We start from the raw sequence: 27,594 nt of genomic DNA on the forward strand, positions 1-27,594 counted from the left end.
CAAATGTTCACAAATGCGTTTTCTGCACAAAGAAAGACCATCTTAACGTCTTCCCCAGACTCATAGTGGTGCTCATGGAGCTGTCTTTCTGTTCTGCTGGTCGTAATTGTCTTTTAAAAGGTATTGTTTCTTCACCGACTCAAGTTTCTTAGTCTTCAGATTGGTGGACATCCAAACGTTGATTGTACAAAAAGACAAAGTCTTACAGAAACTGACGTAAATGGGTGACGCTTGTCAATACAATATAGTTACATTGTGCTATAATATTTAATTTTTGGATGATTATAAATTCTCCTTGTAGTGCAAATAGCAATAATGATTTATGCCTTAGGCTTCCTGAGCCTCCTCAACGACGACATCCCGGGCAATGCGGGCCTGAAGGATCAGGTGATGGCCCTCCAGTGGGTGCAGCGCAACATACGGGCCTTCGGCGGCGATCCGGACAAGGTCACCGTGTTCGGAGAGAGCGCGGGAGGATGCTCCACGTCACACATGTTCCTGTCGCCGGCTGCCAAAGGTACGGGGGCCACCAGGTGCACTCACGTATCTGAAACAAGTAACTGATCCACACGCCTCAGTATTGAGCAAACGTAACGTTACTGCAAAAAGTTTTCCTTACATTGTAATCTAGGACAGGGGACGATCGTAAAAGGTTTCTGATGTGGTCACGATAAAGATCCATCGCAAATGCTGTGGATAATTATTCACAAAATTAATGTTTTCAGCAAAATCGTTAAGGGGACTGCATTTTTCACTGAATTTTAAATGCTGCCACAATGGAAAAAAAAAGATTCATGAGAGACATCACTCTAATACTGTGTAGCTCACCTCAGCTCGGAGAGGAATAGAGGCCACAATTTATTTCACGTATGCTATTACGGCTGAAGCCACTCATACTGTAGAGCTACTAAACTAAGGGAATGTGGATTTATGCATTCCACCCTCTGTTCCACATAATTGCAGATGTTTTCTGTGAGATTAATTATGCAGTTCTGTTCTAACATACTTAACATATACACAGCTTTGATCAATTTAACCTTATTTTGTTGAAAGTGGGCACAAACTGGAAAATAAACTGTTAAACATTAATTATTGGAAGAGTAGGAGAGTTATTAATAACTGCATACAGCTTCATACATTTTTTTATATAGCAGTACTATTATTTCAGTGTTGTTTTTACATAATGCATTCGTATTATAACGTAGGACAGTGATAAACGCACATACAGGGTGAATCACATGCCACTACCTATAGGTTTTATGCAACTCGTGCACTCGTGTGTGGGATTTTCATATTCTTTTGCTGGCTACAAGCAAACTATTAGTCCTAGAGAAAATATGAGTGGTACCTTTTTGTAGGAAACTTAATGTAATTAAATTTTGTTCAGGGATACGTTTAACTAGAAGCCGTAGTTTTCGAATTATTCAAGAAGAAACGTAATAAAGTGACCTACAAATGCGTTGTTCTTGAATAATACGAAAAACGTGGCCTCTAGCGAAGATGTATTCCAGTATAAACTTTAACTAAATTAAATTTTCTACAACAACTACTGTCATTTTTCTGTAGAACTAACAGTTTGCATGTAGCAAGCGAGAGAGTATCAAAAAGTTATACGTGGCTTTTGAATGCATTGCAGGTTCCATAAAACCCATAGGCGGGGGCAGCTGAATCACCTTATCAACAAGATACTTGTATTCATTGCTTACAGTTTGGACGCAAGTATATGATGAGAGCCTTACGAACATGTATCTTAGAGTTATCAAGTTCTTTTTATTGTAATTGTTCGGTGGGTAGAAGTTACAGAGCCAGTGTTTTACAGTTTTTCCAGAACTTGCGGGCCCTAAGCTTGGAAGAATATTTTCAGTTCTTGAGATTTTTCTTAGCATCACTCAGTTATTGATCTGATCTTCCTTTATGGCAGCTTTTCCAAGTTATTCTAAGAATTACCTCTCTATCACTATGTTTGTATTCAACCCAGGATCTACAGAAAAATTCTGACAGTTTACATAACATCGCTGGCAGTCGATATGTCTTTCGTTTACAGATATAAAGTTTGTTAATTGACTGTTTCAAAAGGGCTTTTAATTTTGTAGTAATCGTAGATCATTTCTGGTATGTTTTCATCTCGATTGCTGATTTTGTCATTGTGGTGCATAGTATTCATAAGTGGGACATTTCTGTTTTTCTCTGGGATGTAACTGACGGCAGGTATGCCATTCGTGAAGTACAATGATGTATAGTGTCATTACCTATCTTGAAATTGCTGTCTGAAGTAGCAAGAGAGGAAATGTTTTCGGGTGTTACAATCATCATATCTTCCTTATTTTTTTTATGGTGCTCATACTGCTCTGCGTGCATAGATGTTTGCTTTCAGAACATATGAAGTTTCACCGTAGCAAAGCACCCTTACTCTTATCCCACATTCTGCCGTTTACTTACCACATATATTTAAAATTTCTTCTGAGTCAACATTTGTTTGTGGTTTGTTCGCGATCGTGAGTATTCACGAGCACACTACAACATAACAGTAACCCACAGAAATCTCTTCCAGCTAGAATTCTTATTGTAATATTACAGTACAATAATTACCATAGTCCACGTCCATACAAATTATAATAAATGGATTCATGTCTCCTCCTAAACCACTGGACCGATCTCAATTAAAGTGTCCGGAAAGAATCGCTTGGAGGCAAGAAAGATCCACCTATCAAAGGAATGGGGTGAAAAAGTAGTGCAGCCCATGACACGAGAATACTCATATTTTAATCATCAAATGTTTGAGATTAAGAGAACATACAGTCTAACAACAAACTTGACATATAATCTAAAACCTTTGCAAAACTTTTTATCGATGACAACTCTCACAAAATGATGATGGAATAAAGTTTGTCGCCTGCTACATTTTCGCTCTTCATGCTACTTGAAGTAGGAAGTTTTAGTTTATTACTTCTTTACTATTAACTGTATTTGTGACATATTTTGCAGACACTCACAAATACCCCTGATCGTACCAGAAAAATTACATTATTGTGCGACATGCAGTTCAAGAGAAACGACTTCATAAATATTAAGCTGTGTGAAAATGAAACTCCAGGGCGAAATTCGCCACACACACAGGCCAGCCAGCCGTGGTGGCCGCTCGGTTCTAGGCACTTCAGTCCGGAACCGCGAGACTGCTACGGTCGCAGGTTGGAATCTTGCCAAGGGCATGGATGTGTGTGATGTCCTTAGGTTAGTTAGGTTTAAGTTGTCCTAATTTCTAGGAGACTGATGACCTCAGATGTTAGGACGCATAGTGCTCAGAGCTATTTTGAACCACAGGCGAAATATGTGCACAATACACTTGCAATACGTTAAATATTTGTGAGACATGTTTGAAATGTGCCTTTGCGAGCAAAGCCATGGGTTTTAAGCTCATTCTAAACACCTGGAACGATTTCAATCAAATTTGGCACAAATATTTAGCTACAATCTGGAAATATAAGTTTCTGTAGGGGTAACAAACACCAGCCTTATGTTGAGGTGTGTGACAACGTGGAAAGAGGAGAGTGAGGGCATGAACAGTCAGCGAGGGGGAAGGAGGAGATAGGCACACGTAAGAGGAGACTTTGAACGCATATGGTAGTTTGAGACTCGGTTGCGAATGGGATATTCTGAGATGCACAGTGTGAAGAGTGTGCCGACAGTACCAAATTACAGGCATTACCTCTCACCACGGAAGGCACAGTGGCCGACAGCCTTTATTTAACGACCGAGAGCAACGGACTTTGCGTAGAGTAGTCAATGCTAACAGACAAACAACACTGCGTGAAATAACCGCAGAAATCAGCGTGGGACGTACGACGAACGTACCCGTTGTGCCAGTGTCGTGAAATTCGCCGTTAATGGGCTACGGCAATGAATGACGCGAGTAGTTTTGATAACAGCCCGAAATCGCCTGCAGCGCCTCTCCTGGGCTCGTGGCCGTATAAGTTGGACACTAGACGACTGGAAAACCATGGCGTTATCAGATCAGTCCCGATTTCTGTGGGTAAGTGTTGATGGTAGGCTAGAATCTGTCGCAGTCCCCACGAAGCCATTGAGGCAAGTCGTCAACAACACACTGTGCAAGCTGGTGAATGCTCCATAGTTGTGTGGGCACTGTTTGCATGCAAAGGACTGGGTCCTCTGGTCCTACTAAACCGCCCTTGGACGGGAAATGGTTTTGTTTGGCTACTCGAAGACCATTTTGAGCCATTTATGGACTTAATGTTCCCGAACAACGGTGCAATTTTTGTAGATGACAATGAGCCATGTTATCGGGCTACAGTTGTTTGAAGAACATTGTGGACTATTTGACCGAACGAAATGGACGCCCATGTCGTCTGACACGAACCCCGTCGAACATTTATTGGGCATAATCAAGAGATCGTTGGTGCACTACTGCTGCACCTACAATACTTTTGCAGTTATTGACGGTTATGGAAGCAACATGCCTCAGTATTTTTGCAGGGGATGTGCAACGATTTGTTGAATCCACGCCATGTCGAGTTTCTGCACTACTCCGGGAAAAAGGAGGTTCGACATGGCATTAGGAGGTATCTCATGTCTTATGTCAAGCTCACTGCATAAGACAAATCAATTGCTATGCATACATTATGATATGCAATTAATCCTTCACAACATTCAAGTGTAAGGTCAGTAAATTCAGAATAGATACTAATATAAGACAGAAAATTTCTAATTTTTTTTAACATAACCTCACGATGCTATATACAGAGCTTTTTAAATTAATAGGATACGTTCTCCAACTTAAGACTGTTTACAAATAGTGAAAATATTTCTTTTTGTATCATACTGACTCTGAAAAGTCATACATAACGATACCATATAGCACAAATCCAAACTATCACAAACTTTTTTGAGTGACAAACAGTGCTTGCAATTGCAGACAAAGTCAATGTATTTCACAGGCTCATTTCACAACATAGGTGAAAAAAGAATACTGTTGTCAGCTCACATAGACAGGAAAAAAACAGCACAGTTAAGCTGGCCTTGAGAGGTGCGACAGGGTGCCTGAGCATTCATCGAACCAGCAACGTATGCGTGCAGCCCTGTGAAAATGGCTGGTATCGTCTCTGGAAATTGTTGTGCCCAAAGCGTACCTATCACGTACTGTCGTACGCATAATCAACTGTCATGCTATTCTCTTTTCAGAATATTAGATCTACATTATTTTGGTGTTGTTATAAATGATCTTCAAGTCTACTTTCAAATTTCCTCTGTTAAGATATCCCTTTCCTTTGTTTATCAGCACTAGAGGTGAACAGTGTATGCTATCACTCTCAAAATTATTCAAACGATCTGAACTGTTATTCGCCTGATTCTTATGCAACTCACACAACGTAACTGTCTTGCGGATCCTCTGATCGGTTTTCGGTACAGTCGTTTAATTATACGAATTGGTTAGTTCTAGTAAGAAGATTAGCCGTATGGATATAATTCCAAATGCAAGTTAATATTTTTTTTGGTCATCATTCTACTGACTGGTTTGATGCGGCCCGCCACGAATTCCTTTCCTGTGCTAACCTCTTCATCTCAGAGTAGCACTTGCAACCTACGTCCTCAATTATTTGCTTGACGTATTCCAATCTCTGTCTTCCCCTACAGTTTTTGCCCTCTACATCTCCCTCTAGTACCATGGAAGTCATTCCCTCATGTCTTAGCAGATGTCCTATTATCCTGTCCCTTCTCCTTATCAGTGTTTTCCACATATTCCTTTCCTCTCCCATTCTGCGTAGAACCTCCTCATTCCTTACCTTATCAGTCCACCTAATTTTCAACATTCGTCTATATCACCACATCTCAAATGCTTCGATTCTCTTCTGTTTCGGTTTTCCCACAGTCCATGTTTCACTACCATACAATGCTGTACTCCAGACGTACATCCTCAGAAATTTCTTCCTCAAATTAAGGCTGGTATTTGATATTAGTAGACTTCTCTTGGCCAGAAATGCCTTTTTTGCCATAGCGAGTCTGCTTTTGATGTCCTCCTTGCTCCGCCCGTCATTGGTTATTTTGATGCCTAGGTAGCAGAAATCCTTAACTTCATTGACTTCGTGACCATCAATACCGATGTTAAGTTTCTCGCTGTTCTCATTTCTACTGCTTCTCATTACCTTCGTCTTTCTCCGATTTACTCTCAAACCATACTGTGTACTCATTAGACTGTTCATTCCGTTCAGCAGATGATTTAATTCTTCTTCACTTTCACTCAGGATAGCAATGTCATCAGCGAATCGTATAATTGATACCCTTTCACCTTGTATTTTAATTCCACTCCTGAACCTTTCTTTTATTTCCATCATTGCTTCCTCGATGTACAGATTGAAGAGTAGGGGCGAAAGGCTACAGCCTTGTCTTACTCCCTTCTTAATACGAGCACTTCGTTCTTGATCGTCCACCCTAATTATTCCCTCTTGGTTGTTGTACATATTGTATATGACCCGTCTCTCCATATAGCTTACCTCTACTTTTTTCAGAATCTTGAGAATGTTGAACAGCTTGCACCATTTTATATTGTCGAACGCTTTTTCCAGGTCGACAAATCCTATGAAAGTGTCTTGATTTTTCTTTAGCCTTGCTTCCATTATTAGCCGTAACGTCAGAATTGCCTCTCTCGTGCCTTTACTTTTCCATTCGTCTGTATATTATTCTTGTAAGCAGCTTCGATGCATGAGCTGTTAAGCTGATTGTGCGATAATTCTCGCACTTGTCAGCTCTTGTCGTCTTCGGAATTGTGTGGATGATGCTTTTTCGAAAGTCAGATGGTATGTCGCTAGACTCATATATTCTACACACCAACGTGAATAGTCGTTTTGTTGACACTTCCCCTAATGATTTCAGAAATTCTGATGGAATGTTATCTATCCCTTCGGCCATATTTGGCCGTAAGACCTCCAAAACTCTTTTAAATTCCGATTCTAATACTAGATCCCCTATCTCTTCTAAATCGACTCCTGTTTCTTCTTCTATCACATCAGACAAATCTTCACCTTCATAGAGGTTTTCAATGTATTCTTTCCATCTATCTGCTCTCTCCTCTGCATTTAACAGTGGAATTCCCGTTGCACTCTTAATGTTACCACCGTTGCTTTTAATGTCACCAAAGGTTGTTTAGACTTTCCTGTATGCTGAGTCTGGCCTTCCGACAATCATATCTTTTTCGATGTCTTCACATTTTTCCTGCAGCCATTTCGTCTTAGCTTCCCTGCACTTCCTATTTATTTCATTCCTCAGCGACTTGTATTTCTGAATTCCTGACTTTCCCGGAGCATGTTTGTACTTCCTCCTTTCATCAATCAACTGAAGTATTTCTTCTGTTACCCATGGTTTCTTCGCAGCTACCTTCTTTGTACCTATGTTTTCCTTCCCAACTTCTGTGATGGCCCTTCTTAGAGACGTCCATTCGTCTTCAACTGTGTTGCCTACTGCGCTATTCCTTATTGCTGTATCTATAGCGTTAGAGAACTTCAAACGTATCTCGTCATTCCTTAGAACATCCGTATCCCACTTCTTAGCGTATCGATTCTTCCTGACTAATGTCTTGAACTTCAGCCTACTCTTCATCACTACCATATTGCGATCTGAGTCTATATCTGCTCCTGGGTACGCCTTGCAATCCAGTATCTGATTTCGGAATCTCTGTCTGACCATGATGTAATCTAATTGAAATCTTCCAGTATCTCCTGGCCATTCGAGGTATACCTCCTCCTCTTGTGATTCTTGAACAGGGTATTCGCTATTACTAGCTGAAACTTGTTACAGAACTCAATTAGTCTTTCTCCTCTTTCATTCCTTGCCCCAAGCCCATGCTCTCCTGTAAGCTTTTCTTCTACTCCTTCCCCTACAACTGCATTCCAGTCGCCCATGACTATTAGATTTTCGTCCCCCTTTACATACTGCATTACCCTTTCAATATCCCCATACACTTTCTCTATATGTTTATCTTCAGCTTGCGACGTCGGCATGTATACCTTAACTATCGTTGTCGGTGTTGGTTTGCTGTCGATTCTGATTAGAACAACCCGGTCACTGAACTGTTCACAGTAACAGACCCTCTGCCCTACCTTCCTATTCATAACGAATCCTACACCTGTTATACCATTTTCTGCTGCTGTTGATATTACCCGATACTCATCTGACCAGAAATCCTTGTCTTCCTTCCACTTCACTTCACTGACCCCTACTATATCTAGATTGAGCCTTTGCATTTCCCTTTTCAGATTTTCTAGTTTCCCTACCACGTTCAAGCTTCTGACATTCCACGCCCCGACTCGTAGAACATTATCCTTTAGTTGATTATTCAATCTTTTTCTCATGGTAACCTCCGCCGTGGCAGTCCCCTCCCGGAGATCCGAATGGGGGACTATTCCGGAATCTTTTGCCAATGGAGAGATCAACATGACACTTCTTCAACTACAGGCCACATGTCCTGTGGATACACGTTACGTGTCTTTAATGCAGTGGTTTCCATTGCCTTCTGCATCCTCATGTCGTTGATCATTGCTGATTCTTCCGCCTTTAGGGGCAATTTCCCACCCCTAGGACAAGAGAGTGCCCTGAACCTCTATCCGCTCCTCCGTCCTCTCTGACAAGGCCGTTGGCAGAATGAGGCTGACTTCTTATGCCGGATGTCTTCGGCCGCCAATGCTGATTATTTATCAAAATTTAGGCAGTGGCGGGGACCGAAGACGTTTTGATTATGAATCAAAGACGCTGCCCCTAGACCAGGGGTTACTATCAAGTTAATATTACGATAACGATAATAGAACAAAGCACAATATTTTAGATATGAATCAACCATTCACTTGTAATCTCAAATTATTACAGCAAGTTTTAACTTGAAATTTCGTTACGAAAATTTTTGCGTTGCACTGGGATCCTTCAGCGTATGTATGCTGATTGAAACTGAAATTAGGAGAAGAAAAAGTTTTCACTTTCCGGGATTTGAACCCAGTACCAACTCCTCCGATCTTCTTTGTTGGTACTACACACAATGGCAGGTAACGTTCTCCAAACCCAAAGTGCCCTGCGGGATTAGCCGAGCGGTCTAGGGTGCTGTAGTGATGGACTGTGCGGCTGGTCCCGGCGGAGGTTCGAGTCCTCCCTCCGGCATGGGTGTGTGTGTTTGTCCTTAGGATAATTTAGGTTAAGTAGTGTGTAAGCTCAGGGACTGATGACCTTAGCAGTTAAGTCCCATAAGATTTCATACACATTTGAACATTTTTTTTTGAAACCCAAGGTCTTCCTCTGTGCGCCAGTATCTGAGGTGTACCTGGTCATGTTTTACAGTGGCTGTTCGTTCGTGCTTCCACTTAAAGGTTATTTCACTAACAGTTGATTTGAGCAAGTTTATACGGGTTGAAATGTCTTTGATGGATCTGTTACTCAGGTGACAACCAGTGTCCCGTCCATGTTCGATATCACCGAGTTCTTCTGATGGACCCATTCTGCTGTTAGTGCTTTTCTGTTCACAACGCAAGCTTTTATCATGGCGGTTCACTTCTCGTGATGTCTAGTGTGCAATTTGGCATTACATGAGGTGTCCAGATACCAAAAAAAAGGAAGGCCCACCAAGAAAAAAAAGAAAGGACAGACGCACCACGAAGGAATTGTCCGAATGAGACGGAAATCGGTAGATGTGATGTGCATGTACAGACAAGCGAATAATTACAATTTCTGAAAAATTGCGTAAGTTATGCAAGAGAAATAGCTTCACAAAATGACCAAGCCAAAACGCATTGGTCTACATCTGGCCCTTATGCAAGCAGTTATTCGGACTGGCATTGATTCATTGAGTTGTTGTATGATATTTGGAGGGATATCGTGCCAAATCGTGTCCAACTGGCGCTTTAGATAAGGCTTGATAACGAGGAGTGGTGGTCTGGGGTGCCATTTCTTTTTACAGCAGGACCCCTTCGGTCATCATCAGTGGCATCCCCACATCACAGCGGTTCGCAGGTTCGAATCCTGTTTGTGATGTCCTTAGGTTAGTTACGTTTAAGTACTACTAAGTTCTTGGGGACTGATGACCTCAGATGTTAAATCCATAGTGCTCAGAGCCATTTGAACCATTTGGTACATGGACGATATTCTATGCCTAGTTTTGTTGTTTCATGGTAAGCCAGCCTGGTCTCACATTTCATCAACACAATGCACACACGCTCACGACGAGCGTTTCTACTGCGTGTCTTCTTGCTTGAAAATCCCTGCCTTGGCAAGCGAGGTCAACGGACCTCTTACCAGGTGAGAACGTTTGGGGCATTTTGATCAGAGACTTCCAACCAGCTCGGGATTTTGACGACCTAGTGTGCTAATTGGACAGAATTTGCCACGATATCAATCACGAGGTCATGCAACAACTTTGTCAGTCAACGCCAAGCCGAATCAGGGCTTGCAAAGGGACAGAGGTGGATCAGGTTGTTACTTACTCAATTTTTGAAGTTCTTGTTCTTGAATAAATAATGTATATTTTCTGAAATTGGTATCATTTATTTGTATGTACATCACATATACCGACTTCCATCCGATTTAGGTAATTCCTTCCTGTGCGTAATTTTTTCTTGTTTAGAGAACGTACTTTGGATCAGTGTCGAGCGGACTGAGAAACATGCAACAACTGACAACCTTAGATCCAGCTGTGGTGTATGTCTCCAGGCCTGTTCAGCGGGGTGATCATCGAGAGCGGCCAGGCGTCCGCCAACTGGACGGTGGAGCCGGTACCCCGAGAGAAGGCGTACCGCCTGGCGGCCGCGCTCGGCTTCCAGACGGGCAACCTCACAGCAGCACAAGAGGACGAACGCCTCGCTGCCTTCCTCAGGGCAGCCAGCCACGAAGACCTCACCGTCGACGACACACGCGCATTGTCTGACTTTGTGAGTCCATTTGAGTCATCTGCCGAAACATCCGTCAATAAACTGCTCAGATAAAGTTTTTCGCCTCATGGTGTGAGGTTGCGCGGCCTCTCCCGCTGGAGGTTCGAGTCCTTCCTCGGGGATACCGTCTGTGTGTTATTCTTTTAGTTTAAGTTCGTTTAAGTAGTGTGTAAGTGTAGGGACCGATGATCTCAGCAGTTTGGCTCCTTTGGCATTCACACACATCTCGACATTTGAAAAAGTTTTTCGTCAACTGTACGTCTGCGAACACGCTAGGCTTTGCACCAAGGCGAAAAGACAATGGAATAATTAGCCTTATGAAGCAAGAAAAAGCAGCTTCACTGTGAAATAAAAACAAAACTATACTCAAATTAAGTTGAGGCTACTGTGTGGTGGTGTGGCCGTGCGGTTCTAGGCGCTTTAGTCTGGCACCGCGTGACCGCGTAACCGCGTGACCGCTACGGTCGCAGGTTCGAATCCTGCTTCGGGCATGGATGTGTTTCATGTCCTTAAGTTAGTTAGGTGTAAGTAGTTCTAAGTTCTAGGGGACTAACGATCGTAGATGTTAAGTCCCACAGTGCTCAGAGCCATTTGAACAATACTGTGTGGCTTAGGAAAGGGTGGGACTGGAAAATTGTGTCTGCGTTGTGTGGGCGTAAAGTCTTAATGTAAATAAATTTTATTAAATGATTTAGACCAATATAATAACTCGAGAGCCAGTACGAGAAGGGACAAACCAAAAAATAGCGCTCAGCTTATCAAAAGACACTTGACGCCTAGTAGATTAAATACAAAACTCTCGCTTCACAGAAATAATCAGCTTTAAAAAGGGGCACGGATAAATACACAGTGTTATGAAAGCGGTACCCTTATACGCAGCACCAAATAGAAGAAAAGGGGCACGAGGTATCATACAGAAGTAACATACCACCAGGCAAACACGTGGATACGTACTCATACATTACAATCAACAACCGACGACACCTTAAGCTAGCTCTAGACAGACACAGTCAATAATAAAATATCAATTATATGTGGCCGTTCAATAACTAATGGATCAAATTTTTTTCCTCGGCAAGTTTCACTTTAAAAAATTCGGAATTTGCTGTAGGAAATTGTGGAATACTCCCGCTTCAGACCCTATAACTTCATAAAGTTCCAACTGTGAGGGTGTAGAGGGGGAGGGTGGAGGGGGTTAATGCAGCCTTCAAAACGGTGATGAAGGTGCGTTCCAAGAATTATATTTGCCTTTGAGTTTCATTTTCTGGAAAAGCATAGGATCACAGAGGTTCATACGGACTTGCAGAAAATCTACGGTAATCAGGTAGTGAACAAAAGCTCGACGAGTCGTTTGGCGTTAAGTCTGTCATCGTTGCAATAACCTGTCCGATCTCGCACGTCTCGGACGACTGCACACGGCTGTAACTCCTGAAGTGCTGGAATGTGCGACATGATCATTCTAGTTGATCGACAACTCGCAATGAAGTACCTCGCTGCACAACTGGACATCTCCGTTGATAGTGCTGACACACACACGCTGGGTTCGTCGCTGCCTGACAGAAGACCATAAATAGCAACGAAGGACCATCTGTGCGGAGTTGCTTGATTTTTAGGGGGGTGATTGTGTCAAACTTTGGTCTAAAGTCGTCACAGGCGGTGAGACATGGATTCATCACTTCAAACCAGAAAAATGAAGTGGCGCCACACCATCTCTCACCGATGGAAAAGTTCAAATGAGCACCCTCAGCCGTTAAAGTCATGGCGACAGACTTCTGGGACTCTGAAGTGGTTATTCTATTTGATTTCCTCCCTTACGGTACAACGAACAGATCTGAAGTGTATTGTGCTACCCTAAGGATAATGTAGAAATGACTTCAGCCTGCTCGTCGCCACATAAATACGAACGAACTTATTCTTCTCCACGGAAGGCCTTACACAAGTGTGCCACCCGAGAAGAATTCGCAAAACTTCGTTGGACTGTTCTTCCGTATCCATCTTACAGCTCAATTCTCCGAAGTCAATCTGTTTGGTAAAATGAAGGATGCACTCCACGGGAAGCAGTATGCAGATGATGGGGTGGTCATCGATGCAGCAAGACGTTGGTTCTGACGTCAACCATTCGATTGGTATCATGTGGGCATCCAAGCCCTTGGAGAAAGGTGGCATAAGGACATCGTATTGAACAGAGAATATGATGAAAAATAATGTTTTGTAACCAATTGGGAAATAATATGGTATACTAGAATCCCCAATAAAAAGAATCTGGTTTCAGAAAAAAAGAACTGTGTTTGACCCGTGCATGGCTCGTGTTGTGCCTTCTCTTATTTTACATCTTGTTTTTACCGCACTGCCACCTCCTTATGTTAATTTTCAATTACTGATGTCACTGAGTTGCTGCCTCACAATCCCGCGAGCGGCAGCAGCAGCGCTTATTGATGTAGGCCCTGCCATATTATGTGTGCTGGAATGTTATTACTTCCTGGTCATCGTGTGTTGTCAGTTATTTTGGACCTACGAGTGTTTGAGTCAGCACGTGGCAGAAGTTCAGTCCGGGCGCGGCAGCAGTGAGGTCCGAACAGCCATGACTCGCCCGACGGTTCCGGCACATATAACATTAGTGCGGATCACCTTGGTTGTTCGTCGGTCAGTCGTCTTGTCGGACGACGTGTATTTTGGCGGGCGATCGGTTATGGGTTGGCTGTGTGTGTGCCGACTCGTGATTCGTCCTTGTTATTGGACTGCCACTGCCGTTAGCTTTGTGTGGTTCTTCGTGCAAGTGTTCGCGAAACTGTGTGTAGTTTGTGTGATTTTGATTGACAAGTTATTTTAAGTGCTATCGGAATACTGGCTCTGAGGAGTCGGTCGGTTGGCGTGGAGCAGTGAGGAATTCTCGGCGGGGCGTAGTTTGGCCGGGGCCTGTTGGCGGTCTCTACGCGGTGTCGGAGAGTGTGCCGCTGTTCCCATTGCTGCGAAGTCCGTGGCTCACCCACCCTGGACACGAAAGTTGAGTTTTGATTTTACCTACCAGCAAGTCAAGACTGTTCACATTGTGTCGTTTGGGAGTTCGTTGTCAGCTTGCATGCATTTAAAGGTGCACTGAAGAATTATTGAATTCATCTGAAATAGTTACTATCTAACCACCAAAGGCAGCTGCTGGCGATTGTAAGACCTGCAGTGTCGCGTGCTGTGACGTATGCGCCACAACCTGTCTTTGTCGCTGGCCTCATGCATGGTGATTTACCTGCTGCCCACGGTGGGATGGTGCTGTTTACAGGATGAAGTTGCGATTTCGATTCTGTGCCCCACAATCTGCTTCGCTCTGACAGGATGCCGCTTCTCACTTCACCGTAGCACTGCGCTCTGCGACTAGCGGGTGCCCGCACCCTCTGGTGCATCAGGAATGCACACGTATCGCAGCGAAAGTGCTGGGTGTGCCAAAAATTCCACTGTGCTGTGCAATTGATAATTCATGGCCCAGTTTGGAATGATACATCTATGAAATCTAAATCTGCTGCTGGACAACATTCAGTACCCTTTTGCTCCAACCTGTGAACTGTAATGTACTCGGATCCTCGTTGTCTTGCTTTTGGCAAGTAGCCGAGATGTTGCTATCCAAGACAAAGACAGGCAAAAAGCGACAGGTTAAAACCGATATCGTTGGTTTACTTCTGTTAAACCATATTTTTCGGTATTTGTTTGGTCTCGATTAACTAATAACCGGGTAAAAAATCGAAATATCAACTAGCCATACCAGCAGTGCTAAAATTTTACGTTTTTAAATAAACCTCTTGCAAGGAACGAGTAATTCTTATATGTAAAATTTTGCTTGCTTTGTAATATTCCGTTGTTGCAGAAAACGGGAAAAAGGATAAGTATTATTTTGGTAACAATGCTGACAGCAATGAGCAACAAACACATGGCGTAAGAACTGGTACGGCATTGCTGAGGCCACAGTGTACCTGTTACCAAGTGGCGTGACCTACACTCCTGGAAATGGAAAAAAAGAACACATTGATACCGGTGTGTCAGACCCACCATACTTGCTCCGGACACTGCGAGAGGGCTGTACAAGCAATGATCACACGCACGGCACAGCGGACACACCAGGAACCGCGGTGTTGGCCGTCGAATGGCGCTAGCTGCGCAGCATTTGTGCACCGCCGCCGTCAGTGTCAGCCAGTTTGCCGTGGCATACGGAGCTCCATCGCAGTCTTTAACACTGGTAGCATGCCGCGACAGCGTGGACGTGAACCGTATGTGCAGTTGACGGACTTTGAGCGAGGGCGTGTAGTGGGCATGCGGGAGGCCGGGTGGACGTACCGCCGAATTGCTCAACACGTGGGGCGTGAGGTCTCCACAGTACATCGATGTTGTCGCCAGTGGTCGGCGGAAGGTGCACGTGCCCGTCGACCTGGGACCGGACCGCAGCGACGCACGGATGCACGCCAAGACCGTAGGATCCTACGCAGTGCCGTAGGGGACCGCACCGCCACTTCCCAGCAAATTAGGGACACTGTTGCTCCTGGGGTATCGGCGTGGACCATTCGCAACCGTCTCCATGAAGCTGGGCTACGGTCCCGCACACCGTTAGGCCGTCTTCCGCTCACGCCCCAACATCGTGCAGCCCGCCTCCAGTGGTGTCGAGACAGGCGTGAATGGAGGGACGAATGGAGACGTGTCGTCTTCAGCGATGAGAGTCGCTTCTGCCTTGATGCCAATGATGGTCGTATGCGTGTTTGGCGCCGTGCAGGTGAGCGCCACAATCAGGACTGCATACGACCGAGGCACACAAGGCCAACACCCGGCATCATGGTGTGGGGAGCGATCTCCTACACTGGCCGTACACCTCTGGTGATCGTCGAGGGGACACTGAATAGTGCACGGTACATCCAAACCGTCATCGAACCCATCGTCCTACCATTCCTAGACCGGCAAGGGAACTTGCTGTTCCAACAGGACAATGCAGGTCCGCATGTATCCCGTGCCACCCAACGTGCTCTAGAAGGTGTAAGTCAACTACCCAGGCCAGCAACATCTCCGGATCTGTACCCCATTGAGCATGTTTGGGACTGGATGAAGCGTCGTCTCACGCGGTCTGCACGTCCAGCACGAACGCTGGTCCAACTGAGGCGCCAGGTGGAAATGGCATGGCAAGCCGTTCCACAGGACTACATCCAGCATCTCTACGATCGTCTCCATGGGAGAATAGCAGCCTGCATTGCTGCGAAAGGTGGATATACACTGTACTAGTGCCGACATTGTGCATGCTCTGTTGCCTGTGTCTATGTGCCTGTGGTTCTGTCAGTGTGATCATGTGATGTATCTGACTGCAGGAATGTGTCAATAAAGTTTCCCCTTCCTGGGACAATGAATTCACGGTGTTCTTATTTCAATTTCCAGGAGTGTATATGCGTGTACACGCAATGTGCGAAACTTGCCCCATCTGATGTGTATGGAAATTTATCATTGTGTTCCTCGAACATCAGTTGTATCACAAAATGGCACCATCCTCAATCTGGAAGTGTTTTTACGAAGTTTGATGTCAATGAACTACAATACTTCCCGATTCAGAAGGATGTAGGCTGCAGAAGGTACTGGGAGATGAAGAAGCTTGCACAGGATAGAGTAGGATGTAGCGCTGCATCAAACCAGTCTCAGGACTGAAGACCACAACAACAACAACTAGAATAATGTCATATTCCAAGAGGTCACAAGTGGAACCGTGTAGCCAGCAGTACATTCTGCTGCGGACCTGGTTTAAGCACGAGCTGCGCCCTGTTACAGGAGCTGCGCCGCTTCAGCCCCTTGGCGTGGCAGCCGGTGGTGGAGCCACCGTCAGAGGGCGCCGTGCTCGTCGAGCCACCGGTCGACATCCTGAGGAACGGCCGGTACAACCGCGTGCCCGTCATGACCGGCGTCACGTCTGCAGACGGCTCCGTTTTCGTCAATAGTAACTAGCCTTCTCTACCCTCTACGTGTTTCTTATGACGGCTAATAACTTATAAAACCTTTTCCTTATTGGTCAAATGTTTAAGCACAACAAAAAGAAGACGCCCTGGAAATTAAACAATGTATTTCTGTCCGAAGAGTGCAAATGAACAAGTAGGATATCAAATTGATCACTGTGAAATCTTGTTTTGGAAAATAAATTCTTTTGAAGTGTTCTGGACAATTAAGAAAAACTTAATCATCTGAAGGAACATTTTTGTCCGAATTTTTACAGCGATAAGAAGTGTGGGAAAGGGACAAATGGGGTATCAAACAGACGAGCATGAGGTCTAGCTTTACAAAAACGGTTGAATGCCTTAAAAATAAAGAGGGTAATTAAGAACAACTTGTTTGAGAGAAAATCGGAATGTATCACGAACAGCTGCTGAAATGTCTGAAAATTTGTCTCTTTCACGTTGAAAAAATAAAATAAATTTCGAATTTCAGCATAAATTAACTCTCTTAACAATGATAGCTTCCCCCATGAACCATGGACCTTGCCGTTGGTGGGGAGGCTTGCGTGCCTCAGCGATACAGATGGCCGTACCGTAGGTGCAACCACAACGGAGGGGTATCTGTTGAGAGGCCAGACAAACGTGTGGTTCCTGAAGAGGGGCAGCAGCCTTTTCAGTAGTTGCAGGGGCAACAGTCTGGATGATTGACTGATCTGGCCTTGCAACATTAACCAAAACGGCCTTGCTGTGCTGGTACTGCGAACGGCTGAAAGCAAGGGGAAACTACAGCCGTAATTTTTCCCGAGGACATGCAGCTTTACTGTATGATTAAATGATGATGGCATCCTCTTGGATAAAATATTCCGGAGGTAAAATAGTCCCCCATTCGGATCTCCGGGCGGGGACTACTCAGGAGGATGTCATTATCAGGAGAAAGAAAACTGGCGTTCTACGGATCGGAGCGTGGAATGTCAGATCCCTTAATCGGGCAGGTAGGTTAGAAAATTTAAAAAGGGAAATGGATAGGTTAAAGTTAGATATAGTGGGAATTAGTGAAGTTCGGTGGCAGGAGGAACAAGACTTTTGGTCAGGTGACTACAGGGTTATAAACACAAAATCAAATGGGGGTAATGCAGGAGTAGGTTTAATAATGAATAGGAAAATAGGAATGCGGGTAAGCTACTACAAACAGCATAGTGAACGCATTATTGTGGCCAAGATAGATACGAAGCCCACACCTACTACAGTAGTACAAGTTTATATGCCAACTAGCTCTGCAGATGACGAAGAAATTGAAGAAATGTACGATGAAATAAAAGAAATTATTCAGATAGTGAAGGGAGACGAAAATTTAATAGTAATGGGTGACTGGAATTCGAGTGTAGGAAAAGGGAGAGAAGGAAACATAGTAGGTGAATATGGATTGGGGCTAAGAATTGAAAGAGGAAGCCGCCTAGTAGAATTTTGCACAGAGCACAACTTAATCATAGCTAACACTTGGTTTAAGAATCATGAAAGAAGGTTGTATACGTGGAAGAACCCTGGAGATACTAAAAGGTATCAGATAGATTATATAATGGTAAGACAGAGATTTAGGAACCAGGTTTTAAGTTGTAAGACATTTCCAGGGGCAGATGTGGACTCTGACCACAATCTATTGGTTAAGACCTGTAGATTAAAACTGAAGAAACTGCAAAAATGTGGGAAATTAAGGAGATGGGACCTGGATAAACTGAAAGAACCAGAGGTTGTACAGAGTTTCAGAGAGAGCATAAGGGAACAATTGACAGGAATAGGGGAAAGAAATACAGTAGAAGAAGAATGGGTAGCTCTGAGGGATGTAGTAGTGAAGGCAGCAGAGGATAAAGTAGGTACAAAGACGAGGGCTGCTAGAAATCCTTGGGTAACAGAAGAAATATTGAATTTAATTGATGAAAGGAGAAAATATAAAAATGCAGTAAATGAAGCAGGCAAAAAGGAATACAAACGTCTCAAAAATGAGATCGACAGGAAGTGCAAAATGGCTAAACAGGGATGGCTAGAGGACAAATGTAAGGATTTAGAAGCTTATCTCACTAGGGGTAAGATAGATACTGCCTACAGGAAAATTAAAGAGACCTTTGGAGAGAAGAGAACCACGTGTATGAATATCAAGAGCTCAGATGGCAGCCCAGTTCTAAGCAAAGAAGGGAAGGCAGAAAGGTGGAAGGAGTATATAGAAGGTTTATACAAGGGCGATGTACTTGAGGACAATATTATGGAAATAGAAGAGGATGTAGATGAAGACGAAATGGGAGATACGATACTGCGTGAAGAGTTTGACAGAGCACTGAAAGACCTGAGTCGAAACAAGGCCCCCGGTGTAGACAACATTCCATTAGAACTACTGACGGCCTTGGGAGAGCCAGTAATGACAAAACTCTACCAGCTGGTGAGCAAGATGTATGAGACAGGCGAAATACCCTCAGACTTCAAGAAGAATATAATAATTCCAATCCCAAAGAAAGCAGGTGCTGACAGATGTGAAAATTACCTAACTATCAGTTTAATAAGCCACGGCTGCAAAATACTAACGCGAATTCTTTACAGACGAATGGAAAAACTGGTAGATGCAGACCTCGGGGAGGATCAGTTTGGATTCCGTCGAAATGTTGGAACACGTGAGGCAATACTGACCTTACGACTTATCTTAGAAGAAAGATTAAGAAAAGGCAAACCTACGTTTCTAGCATTTGTAGACTTAGAGAAAGCTTTTGACAATGTTGACTGGAATACTCTTTTTCAAATTCTAAAGGTGGCAGGGGTAAAATACAGGGAGCGAAAGGCTATTTATAATTTGTACAGAAACCAGATGGCAGTAATAAGAGTCGAGGGGCAAGAAAGGGAAGCAGTGGTTGGGAAAGGAGTGAGACAGGGTTGTAGCCTCTCCCCGATGTTATTCAATCTGTATATTGAGCAAGCAGTAAAGGAAACAAAAGAAAAATTTGGAGTAGGTATTAAAATTCATGGAGACGAAGTAAAAACTTTGAGGTTCGCCGATGACATTGTAATTCTGTCAGAGACGGGAAAGGACTTGGAAGAGCAGTTGAACGGAATGGACAGTGTCTTGAAAGGAGGATATAAGATGAACATCAACAAAAGCAAAACGAGGATAATGGAATGTAGTCAAATTAAATCGGGTGATGCTGAGGGAATTAGATTAGGAAATGAGACACTTAAAGTAGTAAAGGAGTTTTGCTATTTAGGAAGTAAAATAACTGATGATGGTCGAAGTAGAGAGGATATAAAATGTAGACTGGCAATGGCAAGGAAAGCGTTTCTGAAGAAGAGAAATTTGTTAACATCGAATATAGATTTATGTATCAGGAAGTCGTTTCTGAAAGTATTTGCTTGGAGTGTAGCCATGTATGGAAGTGAAACATGGACGATAACTAATTTGGACAAGAAGAGAATAGAAGCTTTCGAAATGTGGTGCTACAGAAGAATACTGAAGATAAGGTGGATAGATCAAGTAACTAATGAGGAGGTATTGAATAGGATTGGGGAGAAGAGAAGTTTGTGGCACAACTTGACTAGAAGAAGGGATCGGTTGGTAGGACATGTTTTGAGGCATCAAGGGATCACAAATTTAGCATTGGAGGGCAGTGTGGAGGGTAAAAATCGTAGAGGGAGACCGAGAGATGAGTACACTAAGCAGATTCAGAAGGATGTAGGTTGCAGTAGGTACTGGGAGATGAAGCAGCTTGCACAGGATAGAGTAGCATGGAGAGCTGCATCAAACCAGTCTCAGGACTGAAGACAACAACAACAACAACAACAACAACAATGATAGAAGTTTAAATATGTTTTATAATTTCTGAACAAAACTTAAAAACAGAATAACTTCGAAGAATAAACGCTCAAATGTTTAGTGAAATGGTATTTGTAAAAATAGGGGAAAATAGATTAAAGAAACATTTAAAGGGCCTCATTCGCTAAACTTGATTTCGAGTATCACTCAAAGATGCGACTAATGTTTATGTAATTTATTTTATTTCTTGGTTTTAAACTTATCTTTTCCATAATATTCGAGGAAGTTTATTTTTTTAATTTATTTTATTTCTTTTGCTACAAACGCCGGCAAAATATTACAGGTTTGCAACTCATGTCATACTCACAGTACATTTATAACTTTTGTCATAAAGCCGGCCGGTGTGGCCGTGCGGTTCTAGGCGCTTCAGTCTGGAACCGCGTGACCGCTACGGTTCGAATCCTTCCTGCCTCGGGCATGGATGTGTGTGACGTCCTTAGGTTAGATAGGTTTAAGTAGTTCTAAGTTCTGGGGGACTGATGACCACAGATTATTAAGTCCCATAGTGCTCAGGGCCATTTGAACCATTTGTCATACAGAGACATTATTCCGACTACTTTCCTATTTATGAAAGAGTATTTTGCAAGATAGAGGCACTGGTTCCATTTTATGCAGTTAGTTTTAGTTCTGCTATTGCAGCGCTGCTATCGACAAGTTTGTGATGATGAAATATATGAGAAGCGGGCCCAGGTGGCCTTTCGATACCGGTCTCCAGGAAGGTTTGTGTTGGAAGTTCTCAATTGCTCCGTAATCCGATCAGTTCGTTTCTTCGTTTCGTGTTTCACATAAGCCAGTTTCCTTGTCTGTAGGTTTCACCTAAGCACTAGAACAACAATATAAGCAGTAAGGTCCGGTCATCAGCATTACAATCACAGGTGAGGTCCACCACTTTTATACACCGCGGATTCGCATACTCCATATACGAGAAGTTTGCAATATATTTAGGAGCAATCATGTTTTACATGGAAAATCAAACTCATCTGACCAGTGATCGGTAACAGAAAGAGTATTCCATTCCGTACCCCTGCAGTTTTGTCCTTGTAACACCCACTGGTCCATTTCGCTTCGAATCAAGTTTCTTGTCGTCCACTTTTAACGAAAATATTTCTTGATCTCATCTGTTGAACTATTCAGGCAGACTGCTGTTTAACTTTCTCCATCGCAGACTACGATGACCTCTTTTAATCTTGGGAAGTTCTATGCGGCAGTGTCAGCAAGTTAAAATGCATCTACATCTATATATACACTCCGTAAGCCACGACACGATGCATGACGGAGGGTACCAAGTACTGATACCATGCATTTCATTTCCCGTATCATCTCAAATGCAGTTTTGCAACCACGTTTCACTGGCTTGAATATAGTAAATAGTGTAATATTAACACTAAATATTTTGTTTTCAAAATGAAAGGATCGCATGGCATTTATTGGCCGAGACATCCCCTTCAGGGTTCGGCCGCTGTGTTGCAAGTCTTTTAGTTGACGCCACTTCGGCGACTTGCGCGTCAATGATGATGAAGGACACACAACACCCAGTCCCCTGCTGGGAATCGAACCCCACTCCCCTTTCTTTAATTTTTTAACTTTTATTAATTTTTTTATTTTTGTTCCACTCCTGGACAGGAAAGAGAAACTAAAGAAATTCTATTTGCCAGCGTCACTTGTGTTCTAACCAAAAAATAAAATAAAATAAAATGCACCTCTTCAGGCGTTGGCGCCTATCTACGCCTATCGCAAAACAACTAACCTACTACACTCCTGGAAATTGAAATAAGAACACCGTGAATTCATTGTCCCAGGAAGGGGAAACTTTATTGACACATTCCTGGGGTCAGATACATCACATGATCACTCTGACAGAACCACAGGCACATAGACACAGGCAACAGAGCATGCACAATGTCGGCAATAGTAAAGTGTACATCCACCTTTCGCAGCAATGCAGGCTGCTATTCTCCCATGGACACGATCGTAGAGATGCTGGATGTAGTCCTGTGGAACGGCTTGCCATGTCATTTCCACCTGGCGCCTCAGTTGGACCAGCGTTCGTGCTGGAAGTGCAGACCGCGTGAGACGACGCTTCATCCAGTCCCAAACATGCTCAATGGGGGACAGATCCGGAGATGTTGCTGGCCAGGCTAGTTGACTTACACCTTCTAGAGCACGTTGGGTGGCACGTGATACATGCGGACATGCATTGTCCTGTTGGAACAGCAAGTTCCTTTGCCGGTCTAGGAATGGTAGAACCATGGGTTCGATGACGGTTTGGATGTACCGTGCACTATTCAGTGTCCCCTCGACGATCACCAGAGGTGTACTGCTAGTGTAGGAGATTGCTCCCCACACCATGATGCCGGGTGTTGGCCCTGTGTGCCTCAGTCGTATGCAGTCCTGATTGTGGCGCTCACCTGCACGGCACCAAACACGCATACGACCATCATTGGCACCAAGGCAGAAGCGACTCTCATCGCTGAAGACGACACGTCTCCATTCGTCCCTCCATTCACGCCTGTTTCGACACCACTGGAGGCGGGCTGCACGATGTTGGGGCGTGAGCGGAAGACGGCCTAACGGTGTGCGGGACCGTAGCCCAGCTTCATGGAGACGGTTGCGAATGGTCCTCGCCGATACCCCAGGAGCAACAGTGTCTCTAATTTGCTGGGAAGTGGCGGTGCAGTCCCCTACGGCACTGCGTAGGATCCTACGGTCTTGGCGTGCATCCGTGCGTCGCTGCGGTCCGGTCCCAGGTCGACGGGCACGTGCACCTTCCGCCGACCACTGGCGACAACATCGATGTACTGTGGAGACCTCACGCCCCACGTGTTGAGCAATTCGGCGGTACGTCCACCCGGCCTCCCGCATGCCCACTACACGCCCTCGCTCAAAGTCCGTCAACTGCACATACGGTTCACGTCCACGCTGTCGCGGCATGCTACCAGTGTTAAAGACTGCGATGGAGCTCCGTATGCCACGGCAAACTGGCTGACACTGACGGCGGCGGTGCACAAATGCTGCGCAGCTAGCGCCATTCGACGGCCAACACCGCGGTTCCTGGTGTGTCCGCTGTGCCGTGCGTGTGATCATTGCTTGTACAGCCCTCTCGCAATGTCCGGAGCAAGTATGGTGGGTCTGACACACCGGTGTCAATGTGTTCTTTTTTCCATTTCCAGGAGTGTATTACAAGGGTGTGGGAAAGGAAGTAGGTAGGGAGGAAGAACATGGAGAGTAGTGATAAAAATGAAACTAGTTGCGAACAGGATTTTATGGTTTTAGTTTATTTTGTGCATTTTTTAGTTTTTTGCGTTTGTTGTATATATATGTTTATTTTCTGTTATTTATTTTTTTTGTTTTATGTTTTTTATTTTTAAAATTTTTTGTACTGTAGTAGAATATACACCAGAATTCCAGGAGTCGCTAGCGCCTACCGATTGGCAGAACATTCAAACGTGTCTTCTGGAAATTTTAGCGGAGATTCCGTTTGTACTGCGTTCAGAACATCATGTCAGCAAAAAAGCATCAGCATCTAATGGCTTGGACGTTCCAGCTGGAAAACGGGGCATGAAAGGCACTCCGTAGAAAACTGGAAAAGAACTGTTTGTATCTGCGGTTGCGAACAAGTGCACAGGGTCGATCGTTAAGGTACGTCCAATGACACAGTTCTGATTTCTAATCGGGACCAAAATGGTAGCAGACTGTATGACCGCGTATCCAATTCACGGCGTTAGTTTTTGTTGTGGGGTTATGAATCACATCCGGGGACACTTGTGCCACATGGGGGATGTGTGAGGCGTGGTAAACATTCACGTATTGCGCATGCTGTGTAATGTCGAGGGATCCAAGCTGGTGGTCCACAAGGCCAGCCCTGATTGTTTGGAGGAGGCGTCGACTGTTGGTTGCCGCTGAACGACGAATGTCATTCATAAAATCAGTGCCCAAACAGCAGAAGCTGGTGGTCACACTTGAGGAGCGACATATCTCTCACCAATGAGCAGAACCTTATATTTGGAAATGTTAAGGGAGCACCCCGTTATCTACCCATTGCCGTCACTTACGCCAGAGCCGCGCGAATATCGTCTTCATTCTGGAGGTAGAGGACTAGATCGTCAGCATAGGCTGTACAACAGAAGTGGTGCCCATGCAATGTCAGGCCCACCAGGCGCTGGCGAAGCCCCCCGAGAAGGGGCTCTAATGTCAAAGCATGCAGTATCGTGGAAATGGGGCAGATCTGTCGGACAGACCGCTCGATCGCTAGAGGCGCGGTGAGGTGACCATTACAGAGTATTCTTGAAGTCGCGCCTCTCAAGAGCTGCAGTACCACGCTTACTATACGAGTCGGAAAACTCATGTGTTGGAGGACCGATTTCAGAAAGGTATGGTCGACACGGTCGAATGCTTGACTGAAGTCAAGCGATGCTTTTACGCCAGGGAAATGTTGCGACCGCGCGAGCGCAATCATGTGCCTGTAACGGCAAATGACCGAATGGATGTTGTTGTTACCATCCAGTCTGCTAAAGGGACTGACAAATCTTGCTCCCTCCTTGAGTCGTGAGGCCAACAAACGGGTAAAAAATTTTCACGTCACTCTTGAGCAGAGTGATGGGCCGATAATCACAATACGTGATCGTCCATGAGGCTTGGGGACCAGTATGATGATCCAATCTAGGAAGGTGGCTGGGATCGTCGTTGTGGGTGACATCATTTCACGACAGGTGGACGTCCAAGCAGGTACCAACAGATAGCTAAAACACTTATAAAAGTCGAGGGAGAGGCCGTCAGGTCCAGGGGAGTTGTTGGCATCTCCCACCTTGATTGCATCTAGGACTTCAGGAAGAAGTGACCGCCGATGAAGTTCTTGAGCCACATCCTCTGGCATGGTGTTGACAGTCAGTGCTTCTACCTTCCCAATTAAGCTCGGGGAATGTGGGACGGCAGCGTCAGTTGGCGAAAATGAGAATAGAAAGCGTGACCAATGCCGCATTGCATAGTGTAACGTCGTCCTTCCGAATCGGTGAGGTCGTGGATGAGAGCTTGACGACGACTTCGGCGGTCAGTGAGGAGGTGGTACATCGATGGCGTTTCGTGATGCATATGGTTATGGGTGCAGGAACTTACAAGGATCCCATCCAAGCCTCGTCGCATGAGTAAAGTGATCTGCTTTGTAGCACGATGCACTATCGTCTGACAGACAGGAGAGAATGCCATCGAAGTTCAGTCACGAAGGATAGCATAATAAAAGTCAATGGCGCTCGCTTACCAGGCTTTGAAGTCTTTGGCATACCCCAGCAGTGTCCTACGTAGAGCTGGTTTCACTCAGCATAGCCAGCAGGATAAGGTGGATGTGTATGTGGGGCGACGTCGACGACAGACAGCCCACGCATCCTCAACGATTCGTCGGCAATCAGGGACAGTCAGGTGGGAAATGTTTAATTTCCACAAGCCGCGGCTGTGCCACACCTGTTGGCGGGCGAGGACATCGCGGATATAAGCGTCGTGGTCAGAGAAAGCTAGAGGCCATACTTCGGCATGTCGAGTTTCGGCAGCAAGGGAACGTGTGAGGTATATACGGTCGAGGTGACTGGTTGAATGCGCCGTATAGTATGTGTAACCTGCATGGGTGCCATGCACATTTGTCCATGTGTCAACAAGTTGAAGTCTGTCGATAATGACGGAGAGGGCCGCACACGGGGAATGATGTGGAAGTTAGTCATCAGGCCTTTGCGTGGAGTTTAAACTGCCACCGAGGGGAGCCTCAAAAAGCGGCATTACCTTGTCAGCAAAGAAGGTGTGTCGATCACGACGTCGACTGGAGCCCAACGGCGCACATACATTGAGGATGTGCACGCCGAACAGCGTGAGAACCATACCTATAGCATCAGGAAGGTACACTACATCTTCAGCAGTGAGTCCAGAACCGAGGAGGATGGCGACTCCACTACCATTGTCGGAAGTATGGGAGATGTGTGCCGTGTAGCCAGTGGGGCATAGAAATGAGCGACGATCACTTCTTGGAGGGGGACAATGTCGACATCAGCACCATGAATGGTCTCCAGGAACATTGCCAGTTTATGGGGAGCCCGAATGGTGGCCAGATTCATCGTCGCAATGTGGTAGTGTTGTGGGCGTGCTCCTACCATTGTCACAGACGTTCCAGTAGAAATGTCCGGCTGGCGTGTAACATCCGATACATTCACTGTAGCCGCAATCACTGGGTCAGGCACCTCCATGGGACACTGGCTGACAGGAGGGCCATCATCTCGATCTGCTCCATCGTTGACATCATCAACCCAGGAGACTGGAATATGTGGCAAGCGACTGGGCGAATTGTGGTGACGTTGCTGTAATGGGGTCCAGGGACGCTCCTTTCATGGAAAGAATCGTTGTCGTGTGAGATAGTTTCTCATATGGGACATCAGGAGCGTCCACCCCTGTCTTGTATCAGCTCCACTGCCTGTGATGCCACATGAAGAAGTGTGTCGTCCGATGGCGTTTGACTTCTCTTCTTCCGTTTTCTGGGCGATCGCTGCTTTCGGAGGTGCTGTTCTGTATGATAATGTGCACGTTCAGTGTTCGAGGTCGCGCCTGTCTGAAAAAAAAAAACAGCACCGCACTCGCATCGATGTCCATCGTGCTTTGGAGAGTTGGAAGTCTTGTTGCCGTCAGAGGAGATTGTGCCGGTGAGGCCGTGGCAGCATCGTCATTTCGATTGAGGAGTGCCAAGCGGAGAACAGGCGCTTCCTGAAGTGACCCATCGGGACGGCGTACGGCTGTGGCGTAGCTGTCTGGTAAAGAAGTGACCGTCGCTTTGGGAGCTGAGTCACTGGTCGCGACCTGGGGGAGCAAACGACGGTGGAGACAGTCTGACCGAACATGGCCCTCATGTCCACAA

General features: G+C 45.0%; 1 protein-coding gene across 1 annotated transcript in view; it reads left to right on the forward strand.

The window, feature by feature from the left end:
• The window catches only part of LOC126281866 (venom carboxylesterase-6-like), a 117,922-nt gene that overhangs the window by 56,300 nt on the left and 34,028 nt on the right, over positions 1-27,594 (forward strand). Inside the window, exons 4-6 of the mRNA XM_049981136.1 lie at positions 332-517; positions 10,699-10,916; positions 16,701-16,866. Of these exons, the coding sequence (XP_049837093.1) occupies positions 332-517; positions 10,699-10,916; positions 16,701-16,866 (570 nt within the window). The remainder of the gene's footprint in view (positions 1-331; positions 518-10,698; positions 10,917-16,700; positions 16,867-27,594) is intronic.

The sequence above is a fragment of the Schistocerca gregaria genome, chromosome 7 (genome assembly GCF_023897955.1).
Source record: "Schistocerca gregaria isolate iqSchGreg1 chromosome 7, iqSchGreg1.2, whole genome shotgun sequence".
In the NCBI taxonomy this organism is placed as follows: Eukaryota; Metazoa; Arthropoda; class Insecta; order Orthoptera; family Acrididae; genus Schistocerca; species Schistocerca gregaria.